The 19753-nt window shown below is 42.4% G+C and overlaps 1 protein-coding gene across 2 annotated transcripts; it reads right to left on the reverse strand.

Annotated features, from left to right (window-relative positions):
• Positions 1-1524: 1524 nt before the first annotated feature.
• EOGT (EGF domain specific O-linked N-acetylglucosamine transferase) lies at positions 1525-17606 on the reverse strand. Of its 2 annotated transcripts, none has more exons than XM_065749332.1 (16): positions 17572-17606; positions 16523-16737; positions 16003-16103; positions 15335-15443; positions 15153-15247; positions 14536-14640; positions 13293-13399; positions 12321-12424; positions 10275-10367; positions 9397-9468; positions 8821-8907; positions 7594-7662; positions 6259-6320; positions 4757-4876; positions 3673-3775; positions 1525-3284 (listed from the first exon to the last, which is right to left on the reverse strand). In XM_065749332.1, exons 2-16 carry the CDS (start codon positions 16730-16732, stop codon positions 3138-3140), a joined length of 1584 nt encoding a protein of 527 aa, XP_065605404.1. In that variant the 5' UTR covers positions 16733-16737; positions 17572-17606; the 3' UTR covers positions 1525-3137. The 2 variants fall into 2 exon arrangements, with proteins under 2 accessions (XP_065605404.1, XP_065605405.1); XM_065749333.1 differs by lacking the exon at positions 17572-17606 and adding an exon at positions 17364-17439.
• Positions 17607-19753: the final 2147 nt, after the last annotated feature.

The raw sequence follows: 19753 nt of genomic DNA on the forward strand, positions 1-19753 counted from the left end.
ACAAAATCGTCATCTGCGGGAGCGATTGCTTTATTGTGCTCCTCTGAGCTGATTCTCTGCATCTGAAACTCGATTCCCTTCCAAGAGACAGGAGAACTTCGGAAGGGCTCTGGTGCCACCTACTGCTGAAGTACGAAGGGAACACCTGGAAATCACACCCAGAGACGGCAAATAAACACGAATATTCTTCAGATAAGAACTCAATCCATTTGAAACGCTCAGAGGAATGGAAGTGAGAACTCAGCCTCAGTGCAAACACTGGAAATTGAAACAATTCTTCATTACTGAAACCAAAGAAAAAATTCCCCTTGTAGTTTACCATTTTGCAGAGCTAAGAAGCATTCAAGAATGTTTCCTTTAGTTTACCTGCTTTTTTCTTTTAAGCAGAAATTCTAAATCCTGAGTAATCCCACTGATAACTGACCCAGTCAGATTAACAACAAGAACGAAACCGTATCTATAAATGCATTCTTAACACCTCCCCATCACAAATCACTCCTCACACTCACTCAACTTCTGCAGAACCTCACAAAAAATTAAGCACATCTCGAAGACTCCTGAGGTAAAACAAAGGCACCACGTGTGTCTGTAAGTTATTCTGTATTTCCAAACCAGCTGCAGATGACACGGCACGTGAAACGGGAGCAATGCTGGAAGTACTCAGGATCAGCAGCATACACTGAGTGCCACACCTGAATTCATCACACTGATGTCATTGTGAAAGTTAAACACAGTTTCAGTTCTTTGATAATCCTGAGACAAAAATCAAGAGTCGCAAAGAGCAAAATTCTATAGTCTGTTAGGAACACACAGTCCAAAATCATACCCTGCCTAAAGAACAGATTCCCTTTGACTCCAATTTCCAGGCATGGGATGGCACAGACCCTCTTTCAAAAGGTTTTGTTGCCCAATTTCTGAGGATTTATTGCCAAAATCCCATCAATCCATCAGAACTCCCTTCGACTGCCAAGATAATCTGGGGACTATTTGTAAAGTTCATCAACCAATTACTGTTTTCATCCCCATAAAGCTAAGCCATAAAGACTGAAGAATATGTTGGCCAACATCAGTATCAACCACTGACATTGCATTGAGAGTTGCAGAAACCAGCGAATGCTGGCAGGACATTTCACCCTTGGATGAAGTCCCTGCAGCCTCTCACCACGCATTCGGGCATATGGTTGACTGCTTGATTTAGTGAGTCCTAGCACAGCACGAAAGAGAAGCTCCTCATTAACCGCTCCTGTAAAGATTCAAGAACACGTTTGCCCTCACACAGTTACTTGAATGGCATCACCTGCAGCACTTACAAATACATTCCACAAACCAAACTTAAAACACTCCGGCAGCAAAGCCATCAATGCAGGATGACAGCATTGCCTGTGAATAACTCCCAGCTGATGAAAGGAGGGCCAGCTTGGATCTCGGGACGTCAGGTTCTCACAGCACTGTACAACGAGCAGTATCTGCAACACAGGCCTTCAGCAGCTGACAAACTACGACCAAAAGTTTCTTTTATTTCTTTTTATTAAAGGACTTCTTAGAAAACGTATCAAATACATCTGTGCACAGTTCATAGTTAAACGTCTTTTACATTTTCAATTATTTAGTTGGGTTGTTTTCCCCTCTCCCCACTTTACTGAGTTAAGATCTATACATTACTTGAAAAATCCTACAAGGTTTAAAACCAAACAAGCAAACAAAACCCAACCCAAAATGCCAACACAGGAAATTGTATTCTCAAAGGTTCTTCCTTTTCCACATATAAATAAGTGCAATTTTGCTTTCGTGGTTCTTTAAAGTAAAACAGTTTTATCCATGAGTTAACGCCATATAGCACACCAAAAACTGCACTGAATACCTTAATATACCACATGGATCAGCTTCTCCTATGCACTGCTTAAGGTCACGAGAGATCTATATGAAAATTAAGCTTACTGTAACTCATTGTAACCAGGGTAGGCAGGTCAGTGAGTGCAGTTACTCTCTGTGAAATTGCCTATGACTGTCGGTGAATGGAAGTCAATAATACCTACAATTACAGCACTGAAGTGTTTACATTACTGCAACTGTCTTGCTTTTGCATACAAATGTATGCTTTGCTTTAAGCCCCTGAAAATGTTTAATTATACTGCAAACGTAACGTGAGAATCCAATTCTCAGAAAGTCCATTGTGTAAAAGGGAACTCTTTTTTTGCCTCTGAAATCCACACACCATTCTGGCTCCCCTTAAGATAACACAATTTCTCTGTTTGTTTCATGCTTTCCTTCCTCCCCTCCTTAGCCCCAACCTGTATGAGCCCATAAATAGGGGGAGGGGGGATTTTATAAACAACTCAATTTTGGCTTCAGTGAGAACAGTGAGCAATGCTTCTGGCCTCAGAAGGATTCTCCTAAGTTTCTGAGATGGGCACTTCAACATTTTAAGAAAACAAAAATTGATGAGGCTTTTAATGACTCCAAGAACAAAGTTCCTCATGATTTCACCTCCTTCCAGCTGCAGCTGAAGGGCACCCTTTATTCCTTATCATTTGTCACTTGAAGAAAAATCCTGAAATCCAATCCCTTTAGCATCCTCAGAAAGATAAAGGTTTTTTGTATGTGCTTTTCTTCCAATTTGCATAGGTTTTCCATTGCAGAAGTGCAACATTAAGTGAAAAAGTAGGAAATGTCCAAATCACCTAAAGTTCCTAAGTACCCATTTAGGAAAAGATTAACTTGCACTGAGAGAGAAGACTGACCAAACTTGCTGAGCAGATTTGTTACACATTGGCATCTAAAACTAGAGGGAGAAGAGTCAAAGTTATATTTATACACATAAACAAAGAATCTCTAATGTGAATGAAATGGATGGACATATCTTTTACAAAGACAAGCATTTCAGAATCTGGAATGCAGAAATATAAGGGGGAAGAGGGGAAAAAGTAATTTAAATATTTTTTATTAAAGAAAAGCACCACGAATGAAAGAGACAGATGATACAGATAAGGTGCAGTGCCCTGAAGTGTTCTGACAAACTAATTAGGAGTTATTTCCCTCGTAGAGGTTTACTTATTTCACACCAGCACTTTGCTTCACGTCATTACAATATTTCATGAAGCATTATTCAAACATAATATTTCAGTCAGAAGTGTGATTTAGAATTCATCATGCTTTACCCTAAATGGCCACTTGGAATGCTGTGAAACATGATTTGCAGCCAAAAGCACCAAGTACATAAATTCTTCCACATCAAAAGAGTAGTTTGTAAATTTTGGATGTTCTCCCAGCGTTGGGTGGTGTCCCTAAAAAAATAAAATAAAATGAAATTAAGTCTTTTAGACAGAAAGTTCCCATACATCTTCCATTTACAAGCAAGAAAAAATTGAGGACGTGCAATTAATACATTATTCCTGATCCATTGATCTGCTCTGAAGCAAAAGATTCAGCAAAGCAACTGCAAAACAGCAATGCAATGGATGGCTCGAAGGATTAATTTCTATTCTTCCCTCATTCATTAATACCAAACTTCCTTAATCACTGCAAGTTCATTTATTTGGTCTAAAGAATGAAAATCGTATTTCAAATGGCAGAACACAGACAAGTGAAACAAACCAGCCTTTACATTCATTCAGTAGAGCACGAATACTGCAGAAAACCCATCTCCACTCTCCCACCAGTAACCATCATTACCTGATCTTGAGGGAATACTTTATTTCTTTTTCGCCAAGTGATGTAGTGAATGCCTCTGAGCCTTGCCAAATCCAGGTAACAACGCTCATCCTCACAATTGTACCTAGGGAAAGGCAGAAGAACCCACTCACCCACAGAGTTCATGCTTGAGTTGTTCAGAACAGAGCAGAACAAAGTGTCAAAGCATACACCTTTGTTGGTCAGTTCCAAAGTAACAAAACCACGGACAAATTCTGCTCCATTGCAAAGAAGAATGAGGGCTGCCCACCTGTTCTTAACATGTGGTCAATGAGACAGTTTGAGACACATCTGCACATCAGATACCTCCCAGCCCAGCTGCAGCAGCTCTTGGGCACATAAGAAAAACCCTCTGGTGTCTGAATTCATTTCCTAATGATCTTGAGCCAACATTACACCACAGAGCAGCAGCTCCACAGCTTTCCCTACTGCTCTGTGGTGGGATTTCCCAAGATAGGGTATTCAGTGCTCTTTGGACAAGCAAAACTCCATTTTTCTTTCATTCCACAGACTGGAATGCCTATTAACATCCAGCTTCATGACAAAACATATTGAAAATGGAACTACTGGAGAACTTTGGATAAGATAAAATGACTCTCAGCTGAGCTTGGCTAGCAGGCTGGTGCTCGTGTCCCAGGTATGGAAAGGAGAACAGCAATATCCACCAGAGGGATCTGTAAGAGGCTGGATGTGCATTCTCAGAATCAGACAGAACACCATTATATCTCAGACCCACTAGAGAGGATCTGACCTGTGAGATTTGTTGTATTTGTGTTATTGTTAAATTGTATTATTGTTATTGTATTATTATTAAATAAGAGGCTGGGTCGTATTTGCCACCTTAAAAAATCACTTGCTAAGCCTTCATGATAGCTACACCATCATTTTCAATGAAAACTTCCTCACTTTCTGCTCCCAGAAGAAGAGACTGTCAAAAGTGAAGTCCAGAAGACAACGCAAGCAAAGCATTCGCAGTCACATACTAGAAGGGGAATGTGCTTCAATAACATATATGAACAGACATTAGCAGCTGTGTGTATCATAGAAAGAGGAAAATAACACTTACAGCTCAAAAACAACAGCCCAGTCTGGGAGAAAGAGCAAATGGGTGAGTCCAGCTCCATGCATCCCAATGAATATGTCAGAGTTATGTGTAATTCTCAATTGCTCTGAAAATTCAAGCTCCCTGCAGACAACACAACAAAAACCAGTGATCTGGCATGTCTCTCCATCTCAGTAAGAATTAGTTACATGTACAAAGTGCAAAATTAACTTAAGGGAATACTGAAAGAGAATTGATTTTTCAGGAAACAGTACTAAGAATCATAAATGCGGCAGCGAGCAATAACTCAGCATGGAATTAGAAGAAATGCAGACAGGTTTCAAAACTTCACATTAATAAAGAGACTATTCCAAAACCATGATTTCATTGCTAAGTTTAAACTTCTCAAAGTGGGGAGGTTTTTTTTATTGGTGGTGGCCTTTTGTTTTGTTTTTTAACATAACAGACCTGAGTTGTTCACAGGGCATCAAGCAGGAACAAGGAGACCAATTTTTGTTTTGTTTTTCAGCTCCTGCCTCACACTTTCACTTCTTTCCCATCCTTTGAATGTAACCTCCAAATACAGTATTTTAAACAATCAGGTGCTCCCTGAGAACACAAGTAAATAATGGGCTGAAGATCATTGTGAGAGATGACTGACAAGTGGAAAGGGAAATCACAGCAGGCTTCGTCCACACATTAACAAGACACATTAAAAAAGGAAGAGAATAAGTTCTTCTCTGGTCAATTTGAAGAGAATAAAAAGAAGTTGGCTTAAACTGCAACAGGAAAACGTCAACTGCTTAACCTACTGTGAGTGCAGGCATCAGGGAAACCCCTGCAACCATGATGGGGATGATGCAGCAGGATAGCTGTAGAAATAGTGAATGGTACTACAGTTTCAACAAGTACAGGAATTGAGGAAGCATCACTGGGTTATGCTCTCAAAGGGACTGCCCAGAAGCCTACCCTCTTATTAACTCCCTCAAATGCTGTCACTGACAAAGGAAACAATCAACTTTCAACTTCCTCACTCTGCCTCTGCTTGGGTGAAAAACTGATCTGCTTCAGCTCCTCACTATTCCTACGTGATCCATGACAGCACCACTGACCACAAAAGAGCTGTGCTGCCATCTGGTACAGAAATACACCACTTGGGAACTACTTCTTCAAGCCAATTCTTACTGGCACAGTGCCTAGCATATCTGGGCACCACGAGATGATCTCAAGTGGCATCTGCAGGGGCCATTGGAGCAGCAAATAAGTTATCATTCATCATTAAATAGAGTCATATAAAAGCATACTACGAGATTGATTCACTCCTAAGCACTGCATCATACGATGGGAATGCTGAACTAGCTCACCACTCCCTCACTAACATTCATCCCTTCTTACCAGTTCCTGGATTGTGCAAAGCTTAGAAACTGGGAAGAAACTAGAAAACGTGTATACTTCTGCATGACAGCAGTTTGCACCAGCCATAGAAAGGGCACTGCCACACCAGTTTCCTCTAGCAACGTACTCACTTGTATTTGTAGTCTACCACTTTGACCTCCAACGTCGATACTGTTTTCAAAGCATTCACCAGCTGAGAGGGGAAAGAAAAAAAGACAATGGTTTGGTGTTCTCCTTGAATTGATTCCTCCCCTACAGTCTTCCTCACCACAGAATTACAATGAGGAAGACACAACATACTGTCACTGCCATATAAAGGAGCTGTTCTCCTACTTTTCTACATTCTCATCTAGGATACAAATATCATTCCTAGTAAAACAGCCACTGCAGAGGGGATTTGAATCTCAGAGACTACTGTTGACTTGTACATATGCTACAGGGCCAAGTCTCAAGCCACTCAAACTAGTACCGGTTTTGATGAAGGTGGGAATTGATGAAGATATGACTCTTTAGGATGGATTTCCAAAAGGTATTCCAATACCTAAAGAAGCAAATTAGTAATCTGAAGAGTTTTCCAAAATATTTGACCAGGCTCCTACTCACACAAGAAATAAAGCCAATATTGCCCAGGCTTCTAACTCAAAAGGGTTTTTTCCAAGTCTTCAATTCACAGCTAGCAGGAGAGGGAAAGAGATGCAAGTATTTTTCTTAACAAAAGATCAGTAAAGAAAAGATTCACTTCTCATTTTCCATTATATGCTCGTTATCAGGAAATACACAGCACAGGTGGTGTAAGCAGGCACTGTGGATAGTACAGCAGACAGTGCACACGTCTGGCAATCTGAGCCCTGCCTGCTCTGACACCAAGCTATTGCATGAAATAAGACTCAGTTTCTCCCTTACACAAGGAATAATAATGACAATCCATTTTTGTCAGGCACTGGCAGCAAAGAACGAAGAGAGCTATAAAAAAAAAAATGATGTTATTTTATCACAAGAGAAGCTTCACTCTAAAGCCACTAAGCTGCACGATTCAAAACAGTGATTCAATATGAAAACTCACTGAGTTTTAAATGCATACATTCAGATACAACTGCTTACATATTTTGATCTGCACGTGTAACAAAGCTTTTGTTAGAGCCTTGAACACTGAAAATGGCAGAAACAAGAGAATTATCTGAAAGCAAAATTTAATGCCCTCAGAAGTTCTGCAGCATCTGTTTGTTAAGAGGAAATACTTTTAGTATTACATCTGTAGTCCTCCATTGGAATTTTAAAAAGGGCAACAAGGTTCAGCATCTGGTCTACAGAAGCAGAGACAGGATAAGAGGCACATTAGAAGAAATTAATATTAGCACTAAATGTATTTGTCAGCAGATGTCTTGGCTGTGCCTGAAAAAAAAATCAATTCAAAGAGCAAAATTTTACTTCCAATAAATTTGTTTTATAAATAAAAAGGGCCACACCTCATTCTGGTTTAATATCTTCCGGTAGTCTGTACTGCGTGCAAGTATTGTGACTCGAATTTTCCCATCCTAAAAATAAAGAGGAAGCTGAGTGTTAACAGTGAGGCAGATCTCACTCAGAAACAAGGAAAGAAATAAAAGAGGAAAAAAAAACAACCAACACAGAACACAACCAGAACTTCCATATTTAATTTTGGCAATTATCTGAGCACTAAACACATTCCCTCCTCGTGTAATAGATGATGCAACCACCTTAAAGTTCACACTGTATTTTCCAACAGATTAAAAGTGTCAAAAACTTGGTGAAAGTCTGACTACTAGCAAATAATAAAATGTTTTTTGAGAGATTTATTTTATTCCGTACAAAAGAGTCTTTGTGCTCTGCATTATACAGCAGTTTTTGAAAGCAGCTTTCAGGACAGTTTGTTCACAAGATCCACAGGAAAAAAGTATTTTTCTTCTTTAACAGTTCTCCACTTTACCTCTTTAAATTAATTGGTCTCATGGGGGTGAGTGTTCCAAGTGAAATAAAGAGATTTAACTGCGTGACTCCCATTACAGTCAGCAGGAGAAGCATAACTAAATGTCTGTGCTTTGCTTTGAATGCGTGCCCCTCAATGACAATATGCAGGCTACTCTCTAGCAAACACTTGAAGAAGCTCAGGACTGCTGTACCCACCAATGCAGCCCTTGTGACAATCTGCAACAACTTCTAGCACAAAAAACAGATATGTCCATGGCCAGACAGGCAGTGCTGGGCAGGAATCAAAGGACCAGCCTCAGCCATCTCCTCCTCTGATCTGAGCTCAGCAGTACCTATGAGGACTGATAAGGAACATGCCTGCAGAGAACAAGCTCACTGTGTTGCTTTGTGGGGTCCCCCTATTGGACCCAAGGTTCTTGTCAGCACACTCCAGAAAAGGTCATGTACTGCATACTGCGTGGCTGGGAAGAAACAAAGACCTCAGGCACAGAGAACAGAGGTGGGGAAGAGACACTAGGGCTGAAAGGAGGATGTTCTAAAGCCTGGCCTATGGAAACATGACAGGAGGGTAACTGCCCATGTGTTTGCTGAAGGCCTTTACAGAACAAACTGACTTATTGGAAGAAAAGTGCAATGTATGCTCCTATTCCACACTGAAATCGCTCCACACCAGCTAGATAATGCTGTTTCCCTGCTAGGATCTGTCAGCTCCACACTACAGCTTTAGTGTTCCGTTATCATACCTTGGGTCCTTCTTGTGTGATATTTAATCTGTGCAGCACATGCTGAGAAAACGCTCTGAACAGCCCTGTACCATGGCAGCCAGATATCTGAAAGCAGAAAAGCAATCATGAGTACAAAAGGTTATTTCACACACACAAAAAAATCTCTCTTTGGTATCAATCTGATGCCATTCTTACAGAACAAAAGCCAAGTGCCACACACTAAGCACAGCACTATTTGCTTCAGTGCAAGTGGCATGTTCATTTAGAAGCAATGTGGCTCTCTCTGTAGCATTATAGCCTGAAGACATGAGCTAATACCCCTAGGAAAGTGCCAGAGAAGTTCTTGTGCTCTGCCAAAATACCACGAAGTCCATGGGACCCTCTCAGTAAAGAGGTATAGCATATCTCAAGACAGTGGGGCAGAGGACTGCATATAACCAGTTACTATCAACTAGCTGAAGTAACTTCCCTAAAGAATTTGGAGTTAAACAGACCTTCAGTGCAGTACGCTTCATGACAACTCAGCAGGATGTTTGAGACATTCATTAGCTCAGACTTTTCGTGTAGCTAACACGAAGATGGATAAGGACTCACCAATGGTGTGTTATAAAACAAGCCATACCGCATTCGAGGCAGTAATGAGAAGACTGCTTCTTTAAAACACACCTGCAAAAGAAGATCACAAGAACTTTACAATTACACTGCACTGTTACCTTCCTCTGGTACATGCCATGCTCAATCCGTGGGATCACTGCTTACAGTGAGCTAGCAATCACACGCTCCTGACAGAACAGCCTCCCTTCCTCAGCTGTGCAAGAGAATGGAACAAAGACCATCCTGACCCCAAAGGAGATCTCAGCTCAGATGCTACAGATACAAGTGTGGGAAGACATCTAAAAATCAAACAGGAAAAAACACCCCCAAAAGCTAGAATAAATATGAATTAAATAGAAGATAAATAGAAGAAAACCAGGTGAAGCATGGAGAGTTTAAGACTGAGTTTAAGGGATAGAAGAGAGCTCTGATTGAATTTCTACAATTGAAGAAAAAGTTATTACAGCTTTGTCTGTGTTTTTTTATTTGTTTTGGGCTATTCTGCTTGATTTCTGATGATAAGCAGCAGGTACACTAACAGCTGCAGGGGAAGATATATATCTCAGTAGGAAGCAGAAGACAGTACCACTTGAAAATCCTTTGCTTCAGTAATGGGTGTTGCAGAAGTGAAACTAATACACAAATATCACTTCCCAGAAGGCAGAGAAGTTCGGTCTGCCTACGTAAATGCAGACACACCACAGAATTAGGTTACAACTGCATCTCCTGTTTGAGACACGCTCACGTTACACTAATTAAACATACATGTAAAGCATCAGTGCTCTTCTATGAAGAGCATATATCCAGAAGCAGGTTTAGAAGCAGTCATTTTTGCTGCACAGTCACTATGAATTAAGACAAAATATGAAATTTCATACCCTTTTAGAGTCAAAAGTTTTCAAGTGTATTATTTCGTAGTCAGTAAATGCCTTCCATGTCTCACTGAACAGGTCACCATAGCCATAGGAGCTCTGCGTTGGAAAGGAAGAATAGAAAGGCACAATAATTACACAAATAAATATAAAAACTCCCTTTGTCACCTAAGAGTTCCATACATGAGCTTAAACACACTCTTAACATGCACATCACCACCACAGGACCTAAGGCATTCTAGCACAGAAAGCACACATTACTGAATACCTAGAACTGCAGTTACAGACATAGGAAGGCAGTTAATTTTTTGTTACAACAGTTCTATAACTTAGCAATCTAGGCAAATTCTTCAGCAGCAAATTACAATCCGAGTTAGCAGCAAGGTGTTTCCCCAGAGACCACAGAACACAAAACAGAAGCAACAGAAATGGAAGGAGAGAAGAAGATATAAACTTGGACTCCTGGGACTAAAAACCATCCAGGAACCCAAGTGCAGCAGTAGCATTTGAAGGAAAACATCACAGCAAGTGCGTTTCCTATTTGCCCCTGTTTTGGGATGCTCACTTGCATACTGCACACGCATCTCAAACTGGAAGCAATGATCTGATTTGGTGGAAGAGGGAACCAGGAGACATGCTCCATAACTCTATCTGCTCACCTTAGAAGTGCTTTAGAAAGATTGCTTTCTTGCAGTTGCAAAGACAGTCTGCAGATCAACACCCAATGGATTTCCTACTCATTTTCTGCTCTGTTTAACCTACATCAGAGGGCATTACTGTTTAATAAGAATAGTGCACCAGCCCTACAGTAGCTAGAAAGTATGCCCAAATCTAATTACAAGGTAAAAAAAAAAAGAGAGAATGAATAATAAGCTCAAGTCTATCGTTTGATAGGTATGAACAGCACATCAGCAGTTAGCTGGTGCCATCACCTGGCTGCCCATGGCAATGAACTCAAGCAGACCAAGCAGTTAGGAGTCATTTAAAATGGTAGTGCTGTTACTGTACATACTGTTAACGGTACATTTGGAAGAGTTATTTGATTCAACAATGCAGTATAAGAAGAGTTTCTTTTCAAAGTAATTTATGGTGCTGACACAGTTGATCTTTTCAGAAAGCCATTGGAGCTGGATTAACAACGGGTCTCTCTATAAAACAAGCTCGCTTATGTGGCAGGCACATTTATTTTAGCTTTCAAAATGTAAGAAAACTAAGGAAAGGAGAAAAAAAAAGAAGCCAAGAAAGATCTCTCATTAAACAGCAAGCATGCAATATTTGCAGTTCTTCACTGAGTATCTGTCACAGCAGTAAACACAAAGGAAGAAAACATATTATAGGAGAACAAGGTAACAGATGTGGGACGATGTTAGAGTCATCAAATCTTTGTTCCTTCTGAACCAGACATACATGTTATCTGGTATATTACAAGTTGCTCACTTTTCACACACACCTGTACAACTTAAATTCACATCAGTAAAACTACTGTTACACTTAAAAGTCATGGTTTCCATCCAGCAGAAATAGTTCCTCTTAAAAAGATTTATTCTAAGGGGTGATGGAGAGAAAACTGCACAGCTATTTTAAAGAAATTAAGCATTAGACTGTTTTGATGCATGCATTGTGTATCCAATAATCCTATCAGTCATATTATATAAGGATTTTATTTAATTTTCTTTAGGATACGTTGGACATCACTGATTTAGAAAGATGCTAGGCTCCATTTCTTTTTAAAAGTAGAAGAAAAGTTTTAAGTGTATTTCAGCAATCTCAGAGGAAAAAGTCCACAGAGAACAGCATGAAATATTCAAATGCCACGCACTGGGAATACACATGATGTTACTTTGACACTTTTACTGGCAAGAGCTAAACATACACTGGCAAAAAACTACAGCACAGCATTCAAACAGTTCAAGTGTTCAAACAGGTTTCTGGCAGCAAATCTGTTCCCTCACTACTCTCCATGCACCTCTATTAAGATAATCCAAAAAACTCAGTCTCTGTCAGACAGCAACAGAACCCATTACAAGTATGTTAAAAGCACTGTGGACTTACAGTGTCCCACATGACTATGTTGACATCCGTACTGAAGGAATTATTAATATGCTGTGTAATATAGAGATTGACAAAGTCACAGAAGTGATGGTACATATTAACACCTGAGGAAAAGAAAACAGTGTTAGCAAAATGCTTCACTATTCACTCCACTTTTCAGTGGTTTATGTGTTTTTCTCTAGTAGTTATCTCACGTTTTGTACTAGTTTTCTCCTAATTCTGACTGAACTCTTCTTACCCTAGAGAAGTAAATCTTTAAGGGAATCAAGGGAAGGAATCTGAAGCAAAACAAACGTTAAGAAAGGCTCAAAACAAATCAGAACAGCAGCAAAAAGTCGGTGAAAGAAGAAGATAAGTTTCTTGCAAATGCCTTCTGAAGTATATGAAAGCAACTGCTGCTCAACTAGTTAGACACAAAGGAAACATGAGAAAGCAGGCCTTTGGCACTGCTCTGAGTTCTTTCTTATTCAGGTTAACTGAAGCTCTGTCTGGAGGACTACAAGACAGAACTTGTACTTGCACAGGAGCCAAAGCCCAAGAAATTCCTCAGGTTCTTTCCCAGAGCATTCTTGTTTTCTTTTGGTTTCTTAAGCTAATACTCTAAGACCACAATGCATAAAAAGCTACCATGAAAGAAAGAGTTAACATAGTCCAGCCTGCTTGTTAGCTAAGACCAGACATGAGCTTTGGGACCATACAAACACAGCTCTTGTTCCAAAGCTTCTGCCCAAGAAGAGGTGCCATGGTAGGAACCAGCTCCCGGGCTTCCCATACTGCTCAAACAGCAGTTCTTCTCTGCCTCCCCTAAAACAGAGGAGCTAGATGGCATCACCTTTTTAACACAGCTAGACATCCCTGTTCCAAGGTACAAGTTGACAGGACTGCAGTTCTTCCACAATTATAACAATTCAGGGGAATACAACAACTTAGTTTAAGAGTGAAGATACTCGTGTCTGGGGATTAGATGCTCACCTGCATCTAATTTCATGAAGTACGTTGGCTTTTCAATAACAACATCACACTTGCCATCATCCAAGGGCCTGAAGTTTAACGAAGTAAATGTCTGGAGTTCTGCAAACCTACAAGATTCACCCACAGAGAACACACTTGGTCGTTAACATATTAAAATACATCTGAGATTCAGCAACTGCTCTTTCAGTCCATCTGATTTAACAGGATGGCTGAAATCCGATGGAGTCTGACAATTAAAATTATTTAAAATCCTATTGGAAGTGTCTTCAGGTTATGACCTTCAAGAGGTTAAACTCTGCCTTTGATCTCAGGAGTGAACAGCATCTTTGAAGTACAAACCAAGGCAGGAGAGATGTAACGAGAGCCTTAAAGCATACATTGCTGGGTCTGTCCAACTTGATCTGTGTTGCCAGACACTTCAGCAAGATCTTCATGCTTTGCTCAGAATAATGAATGCAGATGCAATATTTATTAGCCCTGGATCTAAACAGGGATGAGCAGCTGAAATGACAACAGCAGGTACAGATGAAAAGCCTTTTCCTCACCTGGAGCTCTTCTTAACTGAAACTGACCATCAGCCCAAAGAGGGAGAAAAAAAATTGAAAATGTGAAAAAAAGCATAAAAACTCAGTTCCTCCAGGCATTTTAGTAGTTCCCTGCCTTCATACTCTATCAGTTAAACTGTCAGCTCAGCTCTGAAGAGCTAACATGCAACCCATGACACTAAGCCAGCTACCACCAAAGCATCCTTGTACTTCCTTCTCAGCCCCCAAACTGCTGCCCATTTCATATTCCAAACACAGGCTCCCTGGGAACAGCATATGAGTACATATCCAGACCAAGCATTAAACTGGCCCCAACGTCACCAGGACTATATGAACTAAGGCATAAATGCCAACTCTAAGGTATTTCTCAACAAAAGAATTGGCTCCTTCCATAGGCAGACTAGGCACAGAGCTAACATCTCTGGAAAACACTTCATCATTAGAAGTCTAATTAAAAATGTTTCCATGTCTGTTGCTGCTGTAAATTAGGCAGAAAAGGTACAGCTGGACAGTACCATCGGTCAGAACAGCACTCTGCATAGACATAGTTATAGAGGTTATCTAACACAAACAGCACAAGCTGACCTTAGAAAGGAACAACCAATTCCCCACAATGAAACACCTTACACACAGATGCTAATGCCAAGGAAAAAAAAAACTGATCAGTGAACTTGGAATCAGCCACAAGTGACTCTTACCAAGACTGCAGAGGGCTTTTGCGTTGACCTTCAGCTAAAAATGCTTTAACGTCAAGGGTGCAATGACCTCCAATCTCTCCCTTCTGGAAAAAGTCTTCTTTGAATCTAATGGAAACGAGTAAAAGTCTATCAGCCTTTGTGCAACAGGGCCACAAGTGCTCTGCAATCAAGGTTCCTCAATCAAGATTATGTGCTCAAGCCAATGTTATTTAGTCTCTTTGTACATATTTAAACCTGAGTATTTTCTTCTCAGTGCCTCATATAGGAACAATTCTACCTCACAGGCCAGCTGAACGAGAAAGGATGTGTCTGAATATGCAGAAATAATGTCTCAAGATATAGAAACACTACCCTCTGTTCAGTCAGGAGGAGGCAGTATCGTAATCACCCACCATCACTCCAAAAATAAATGAGTCTTATAATAATCCATTCTGCAGCAGCAGACAGGAACCAAGTGCTAGTGATGTAGAGCTCACGGCTTCAGTAACATGCCTCTGACCACGGGCTCTGCAAAGCTCAGCAAGTGCAGCAGCTGTAAGCACAGCTCCAGCCAACAAACTCCTCAAACCCCTCTCCCTGTCACCCCTTAGTTTTACTCCAGCATCACAGAATCAAACCTCTCGTGGTTTCTCTTTGCAGTTCTTAAGTCAATGTACAAGTTGGTTGCTCTGCAGTGCTGAAGGAACTGAGAACAGGTCAGAGATGAATCTCCCTGTTAAAAAATAAATACATTTTTACTGATAGCAACAATTAGGTTTCAGACAAAGCGAGAAGCATAATATCTACTGAAAACACCTACCTCTGCTGCAGGCTTACAATGGGTTTTCATCTCATTCAGCCTCTCTTGAACATAACCAAAGTCAGCTTGTTTCCAGAATATCTGCTGGGCCGTCTCGATGTCGTTCGCCCTAATGAGGGGAAAATAAAATGCCATTGCTCAATTCTAGTAATAGCTTTAACAGACAACTGTTGTTTTTCTTCCCCCAGTAAAAAGGGACAAAAAAAACCCAGCCAGGTACAACACTGACACGCAAGATGCAAAGCAGGAAGCAACCTATCAGCTCCACCTCAATGAAAACACCAATGACAATTTAAAGCAATCCTCCTGTCACAGGCTCTGAATTGTTTTAAACATTTTTTCATCTGCTTTTAAAGCTAAGGAAAGGAACTGCAGTTATTTCAGGAATCTGACTACAAGGCTAAATCAGGACAATGAAAACACTGCAAGAGGAAGTATTTCAAGCAGGATTTTTTTCCTTAAAAAGCTGAAAGTCACACTGAGAGATGTATGTTATGTATGTGCAACATATGTACACATGTATATGTGCATCTGTACAAAGATGGACAGTCCTCCTTTAGACTCTGAAGGCCACAGGATTGTTAACCTGACTGCTAACACAAAAGCGAGCACTATTTTTCTTCCCTTTCTGAACATACTGCACTTTATACATTGAAGATGCAGCTCACCATCCTGATTCCACGTAGTCACACACCGGGTAACTGAACCTGTAATCCGATTTGCAAGATTTCTCATAGCCCCAGCAGGACTTCAGTTTCTTCAAGTATTTCTGTAACACAAAATTACTGAATGCAGCAAGCGACCAAAGTCGTGTGCTAGCTTATAAACCACTTCTCAACAACAAATCCTGTTTTCCAAATCTTGCCTAAAGAACTTTGAAAACAGACCAAGCTGTTTCAGAAAGAACACTGCCATTCTTTACATGCAGCAGAGGGCCCACAGAAGACACACCTAGCAGCATTGGTTGGAGGGAGCACAGCTGCCAGCCCCAGCTCAGCAGAGCAGCTCCATCCCAGGAGATGCTGGAATTACCCCAAGCCACACACAGCTGCCATCCCCAGGTTCACCATCCCCACAATTCCTAACAAAGCCAACTCACCAGCAAGGAGAACAACTCAACACCTCTAAACCTCTTGGACTCCACCAACAAACTGCTCCGTAACGACAACAGCATAAAATCAAACCTACTTTATAGGGGCAACGAGAGTCCTGCTTGCAGATGCCAGCAACGTGCCGATTGTTGTGCAGATAGTATGGGATGTGCTCTTCTGGCAAGTTGATAGTCCCGTAGATGTACGTCGGCTCTTCGGGAACGCTTTTGAGTTCAGTGAGATTTTCATCTTGGGAATTAGCCAGGATTTCTCGCAGTAGCAATCCAAACATCAGCAAGATGAACATGGCAACTCACGGCTTCTGCAATCAGAGAAAGACAACGTTAGCTGCAGCTGAGTGCATTTCAAGCATACCGGGTCACAGCGTCACCTACTCCGGGCGTTTTCACTCGTGGTGCTGGGGAGGTTTTTTTTGTTTTGGGTTTTTTTTTTCCTTTTTGTCCGACGGAAAGCAAACTCTCACGGACAGAGCAGACAGCGCAGCCCTCGGGATTATCTGGGGATCATTAATCACCGGGTAATTACGCAGACTAAAACGGGCGTGTTTACTTTAGCCGGAGCCCGAGGGATCCTCGGAGCGCGGCCGTGGGAGCCGAGCACGGAGCGGGCAGCGCCCAGCGAGGGGGGGGGGGGGGGGGAGGAGAGTTGAAAAACTAAAACGATTTGGCCGGAGCATCGTCTCCGGCTTAGGAGAAAAGAAGGGTGAGAGGAAGGGCAGCTCCGAGCAGCCACCAACTGAACCACGGCCCAGCGGCTGCCGTCGTGTTACGGCGCCGGCATACGGAGGCACACGCCGCAGGGACCGCGCATCACCTTCTGCTTCCACACAGCCCCATCCCGAGCCGCTCAGCTCCCGGAGGGAAGGACAAAAAGAAACACCGAGCCCGTGCCTAAAAGGCGACGCGGTCCGCCGTTACCTGTCAGCTGTAGGGCGGGCGCACGGACCTATAGGGGCGGAGGGGGAGCGGAGCACGGCCGCGCATCCCGCGACGGACGCTGGCGGGAGGGGAAGGGACAGAAGGGGAAGGGACAGAAGGGGAAGGGACAGAAGGGGAAGGGACAGAAGGGGAAGGGAGCGCCCGCCCCGCCCCGCCCCGCGCACCCCCCCCCCCACATCAGAGCTACCGTCCGCATCCGCCGCGGCTCCGTCCCCCCGCCCCTCCTTCACACCCGCGGGCAGCGCCGCGGCCCGGGCCCGCCCCACCTGGAGGCGGCGGGCGGGGAGGAGCGTGCTGAGGGAGAGGGCCTTTTCCTGCCGCGGCGCCGCAGGAAGCGCGGCCGCGCTGCAGCGCATTGTTCCATTTCCTCCCCCGCGGAGCCGCTGCTGCCCCTTCCTGCTCGTGTAGGTGATCCCTTAATCCCATTACCGCCGCGCGCTCGTGAATGCTGCAGCCCCCGGTACCCAAATAGCAGCGACGCTCACGTGTGGCTGAAGTGAAATTGAGAACGCGCGGACCGTCCGCAGCCCGAGGCTGGGCGTCTTCCTTTCGGAGCTCACGGGCCGTGCCTACCGAGAAGGAAAACCCCACAGCACCGCGTTAAGCCTGCGACAGATGAAACCACAGCCCCCTCTTAGCATAAAGTTTTATTTCTCCCCGACCCGTGCGCTGTACAGTTTATACACATTTTACAATTAGAAACCAAGGCTCTGTTTTCACCGCAGGGTAACCCACGTTGTTGTGTATTCGGGATCTTTATAGCCCTTGGCAAGCTGTAACAAACATTAACGGGACGAAAGCAGACAGAATCAACCCTTTGTCTGATGGATGGATGGATACAGGTGGTTTTTAATGCTTGCTCCTTTGCTCCTGAAGGAGCCAACACCAACCCAGCATCACGCCAGCCCCTTCCATACCATCCCAACCCAGCTCCCTTAGCAGAGGCCTTGCTCCTGCTTGCCAAAGGCACAGAATAAGACCCCATACTTTGAGCTCTTACATCACCCTCCTCCACACTTGCCTGCGCAGTGAGAAGGAGCTGTACATGAATTGCTTCCACAAGGGTTTGTTAAAAATAACAAATCTAAACGGAAGAGGATGTCAGTGTTGTGACGTAAGTGACTCTTGCATGTTTTTTTCTTCCTTTCCATGCCACTGAGAATCAAACGTCCTGGTATACAATAACGTTTCCTCAAAACAAGCCCACGAGTGTTATATCAAAGTTAATCACAATATTTAGAAGTCTACGTTACCTCCCACCAGCTACTCTTGGTTTCTAAGGCTCTGATGCTTAAGACACAGTAGGCCCTTGGATTCCTGCGTGGTATTAAGTGTTACACTCAATGAGAATAAAGAATCCAACAAGAGTCAGTACAGCTATTTACATCTACTTTTGCAAAATGTAAAAATCTAACACTGTCAAATGCTTTCGTATCTAAAAAATGTGAATGCTGAGTGTGCGTGTGTATGGGAGCTGCTGAGTCTCAGCCTGTACCACTGATGGATCACCTGAGGCAAGCACTGAGTCAGCTGCAGGAGCACAGCTGAAGGCAATGCACCTGTGAGATCAGAAGGGGTGGAGACTGCTTCCACCTCTCCCAGACCACACTTACAGGCTGACCAGCACTGGGGAAGGATCACTTCCTGGAGATCACTCCTTTGGAGTTACCTCTTGTGAGCCTAGGGCATGGGTGAGCATTTCTCTATTTCAAATGTCTCTTTTCCACCCTGATAATCTTTCTAATTACACCAAATATAAAATATATTGGCAAACAATGCCATTTGGTATTATTCACTTTGTTAACTTCACCCCTTACAGCGTGTAAATTTCTCACTTACTTCCTGAAAACAAGGCAGCCTGAGATGCTCAAACCTGCCCCTGAAGGAGCATCCACGCACACGTTATGAAGGAAAAGTTACCTTCAAAAGCACTGGCAATAGTAAGCCCAAACAAAAGCCATAAAGTGATATCTATTTTTTTAAAGTGCTCTGTTTGTCTTCTAGGATTGTAAAAAGAACAATGTACTGATTCTCTGCAAAGGAGAACAGCTGTTTCTCAGCATTAATTTCCATGAAATAAGGTTTTGTTTGGAGGTTTGATTGATTTTTTGTTTTGCTTTTCAAGAAATGGATGAGCTAACGGTAGCACATCGTAGCTCTGTCTGACTTAACATGCTGCAAATCAGTAAGTTCTGGCAAGTGTTTTTATTTCAGGTTCATTTTTTGTTGTGGATTCTTTTTTAACTTAAAGCAACTGAGCACGTTCAGTATGATGGTGAAAAGCCACTCAGCTCTTACCCACTTTGCCAAAAGCAGCTCCTCATCATTCATACCCTTTGTCTCCTGTTCTCCAAATACTGAAGCAGAAA

The sequence above is a fragment of the Cyrtonyx montezumae genome, unplaced genomic scaffold (genome assembly GCF_038088225.1).
Source record: "Cyrtonyx montezumae isolate F1298 unplaced genomic scaffold, pur_monq_1.0 scaffold_6, whole genome shotgun sequence".
NCBI classification, from domain to species: Eukaryota; Metazoa; Chordata; class Aves; order Galliformes; family Odontophoridae; genus Cyrtonyx; species Cyrtonyx montezumae.

Excerpts from the sequence above, each read along its gene's own strand:
- EOGT (XM_065749332.1), bottom strand. The coding sequence starts at position 16,732 with ATGTTCATCTTGCTGATGTTTGGATTGCTACTGCGAGAAATCCTGGCT. Across the intron at positions 10,368-12,320 it reads ACATAGTCATGTGGGACACT|AGCTCCTATGGCTATGGTGA; the intron begins GTAAGTCCACAG and ends TTTCCAACGCAG. Across the intron at positions 7,663-8,820 it reads TCACACAAGAAGGACCCAAG|GATGGGAAAATTCGAGTCAC; the intron begins GTATGATAACGG and ends CTTTATTTTTAG.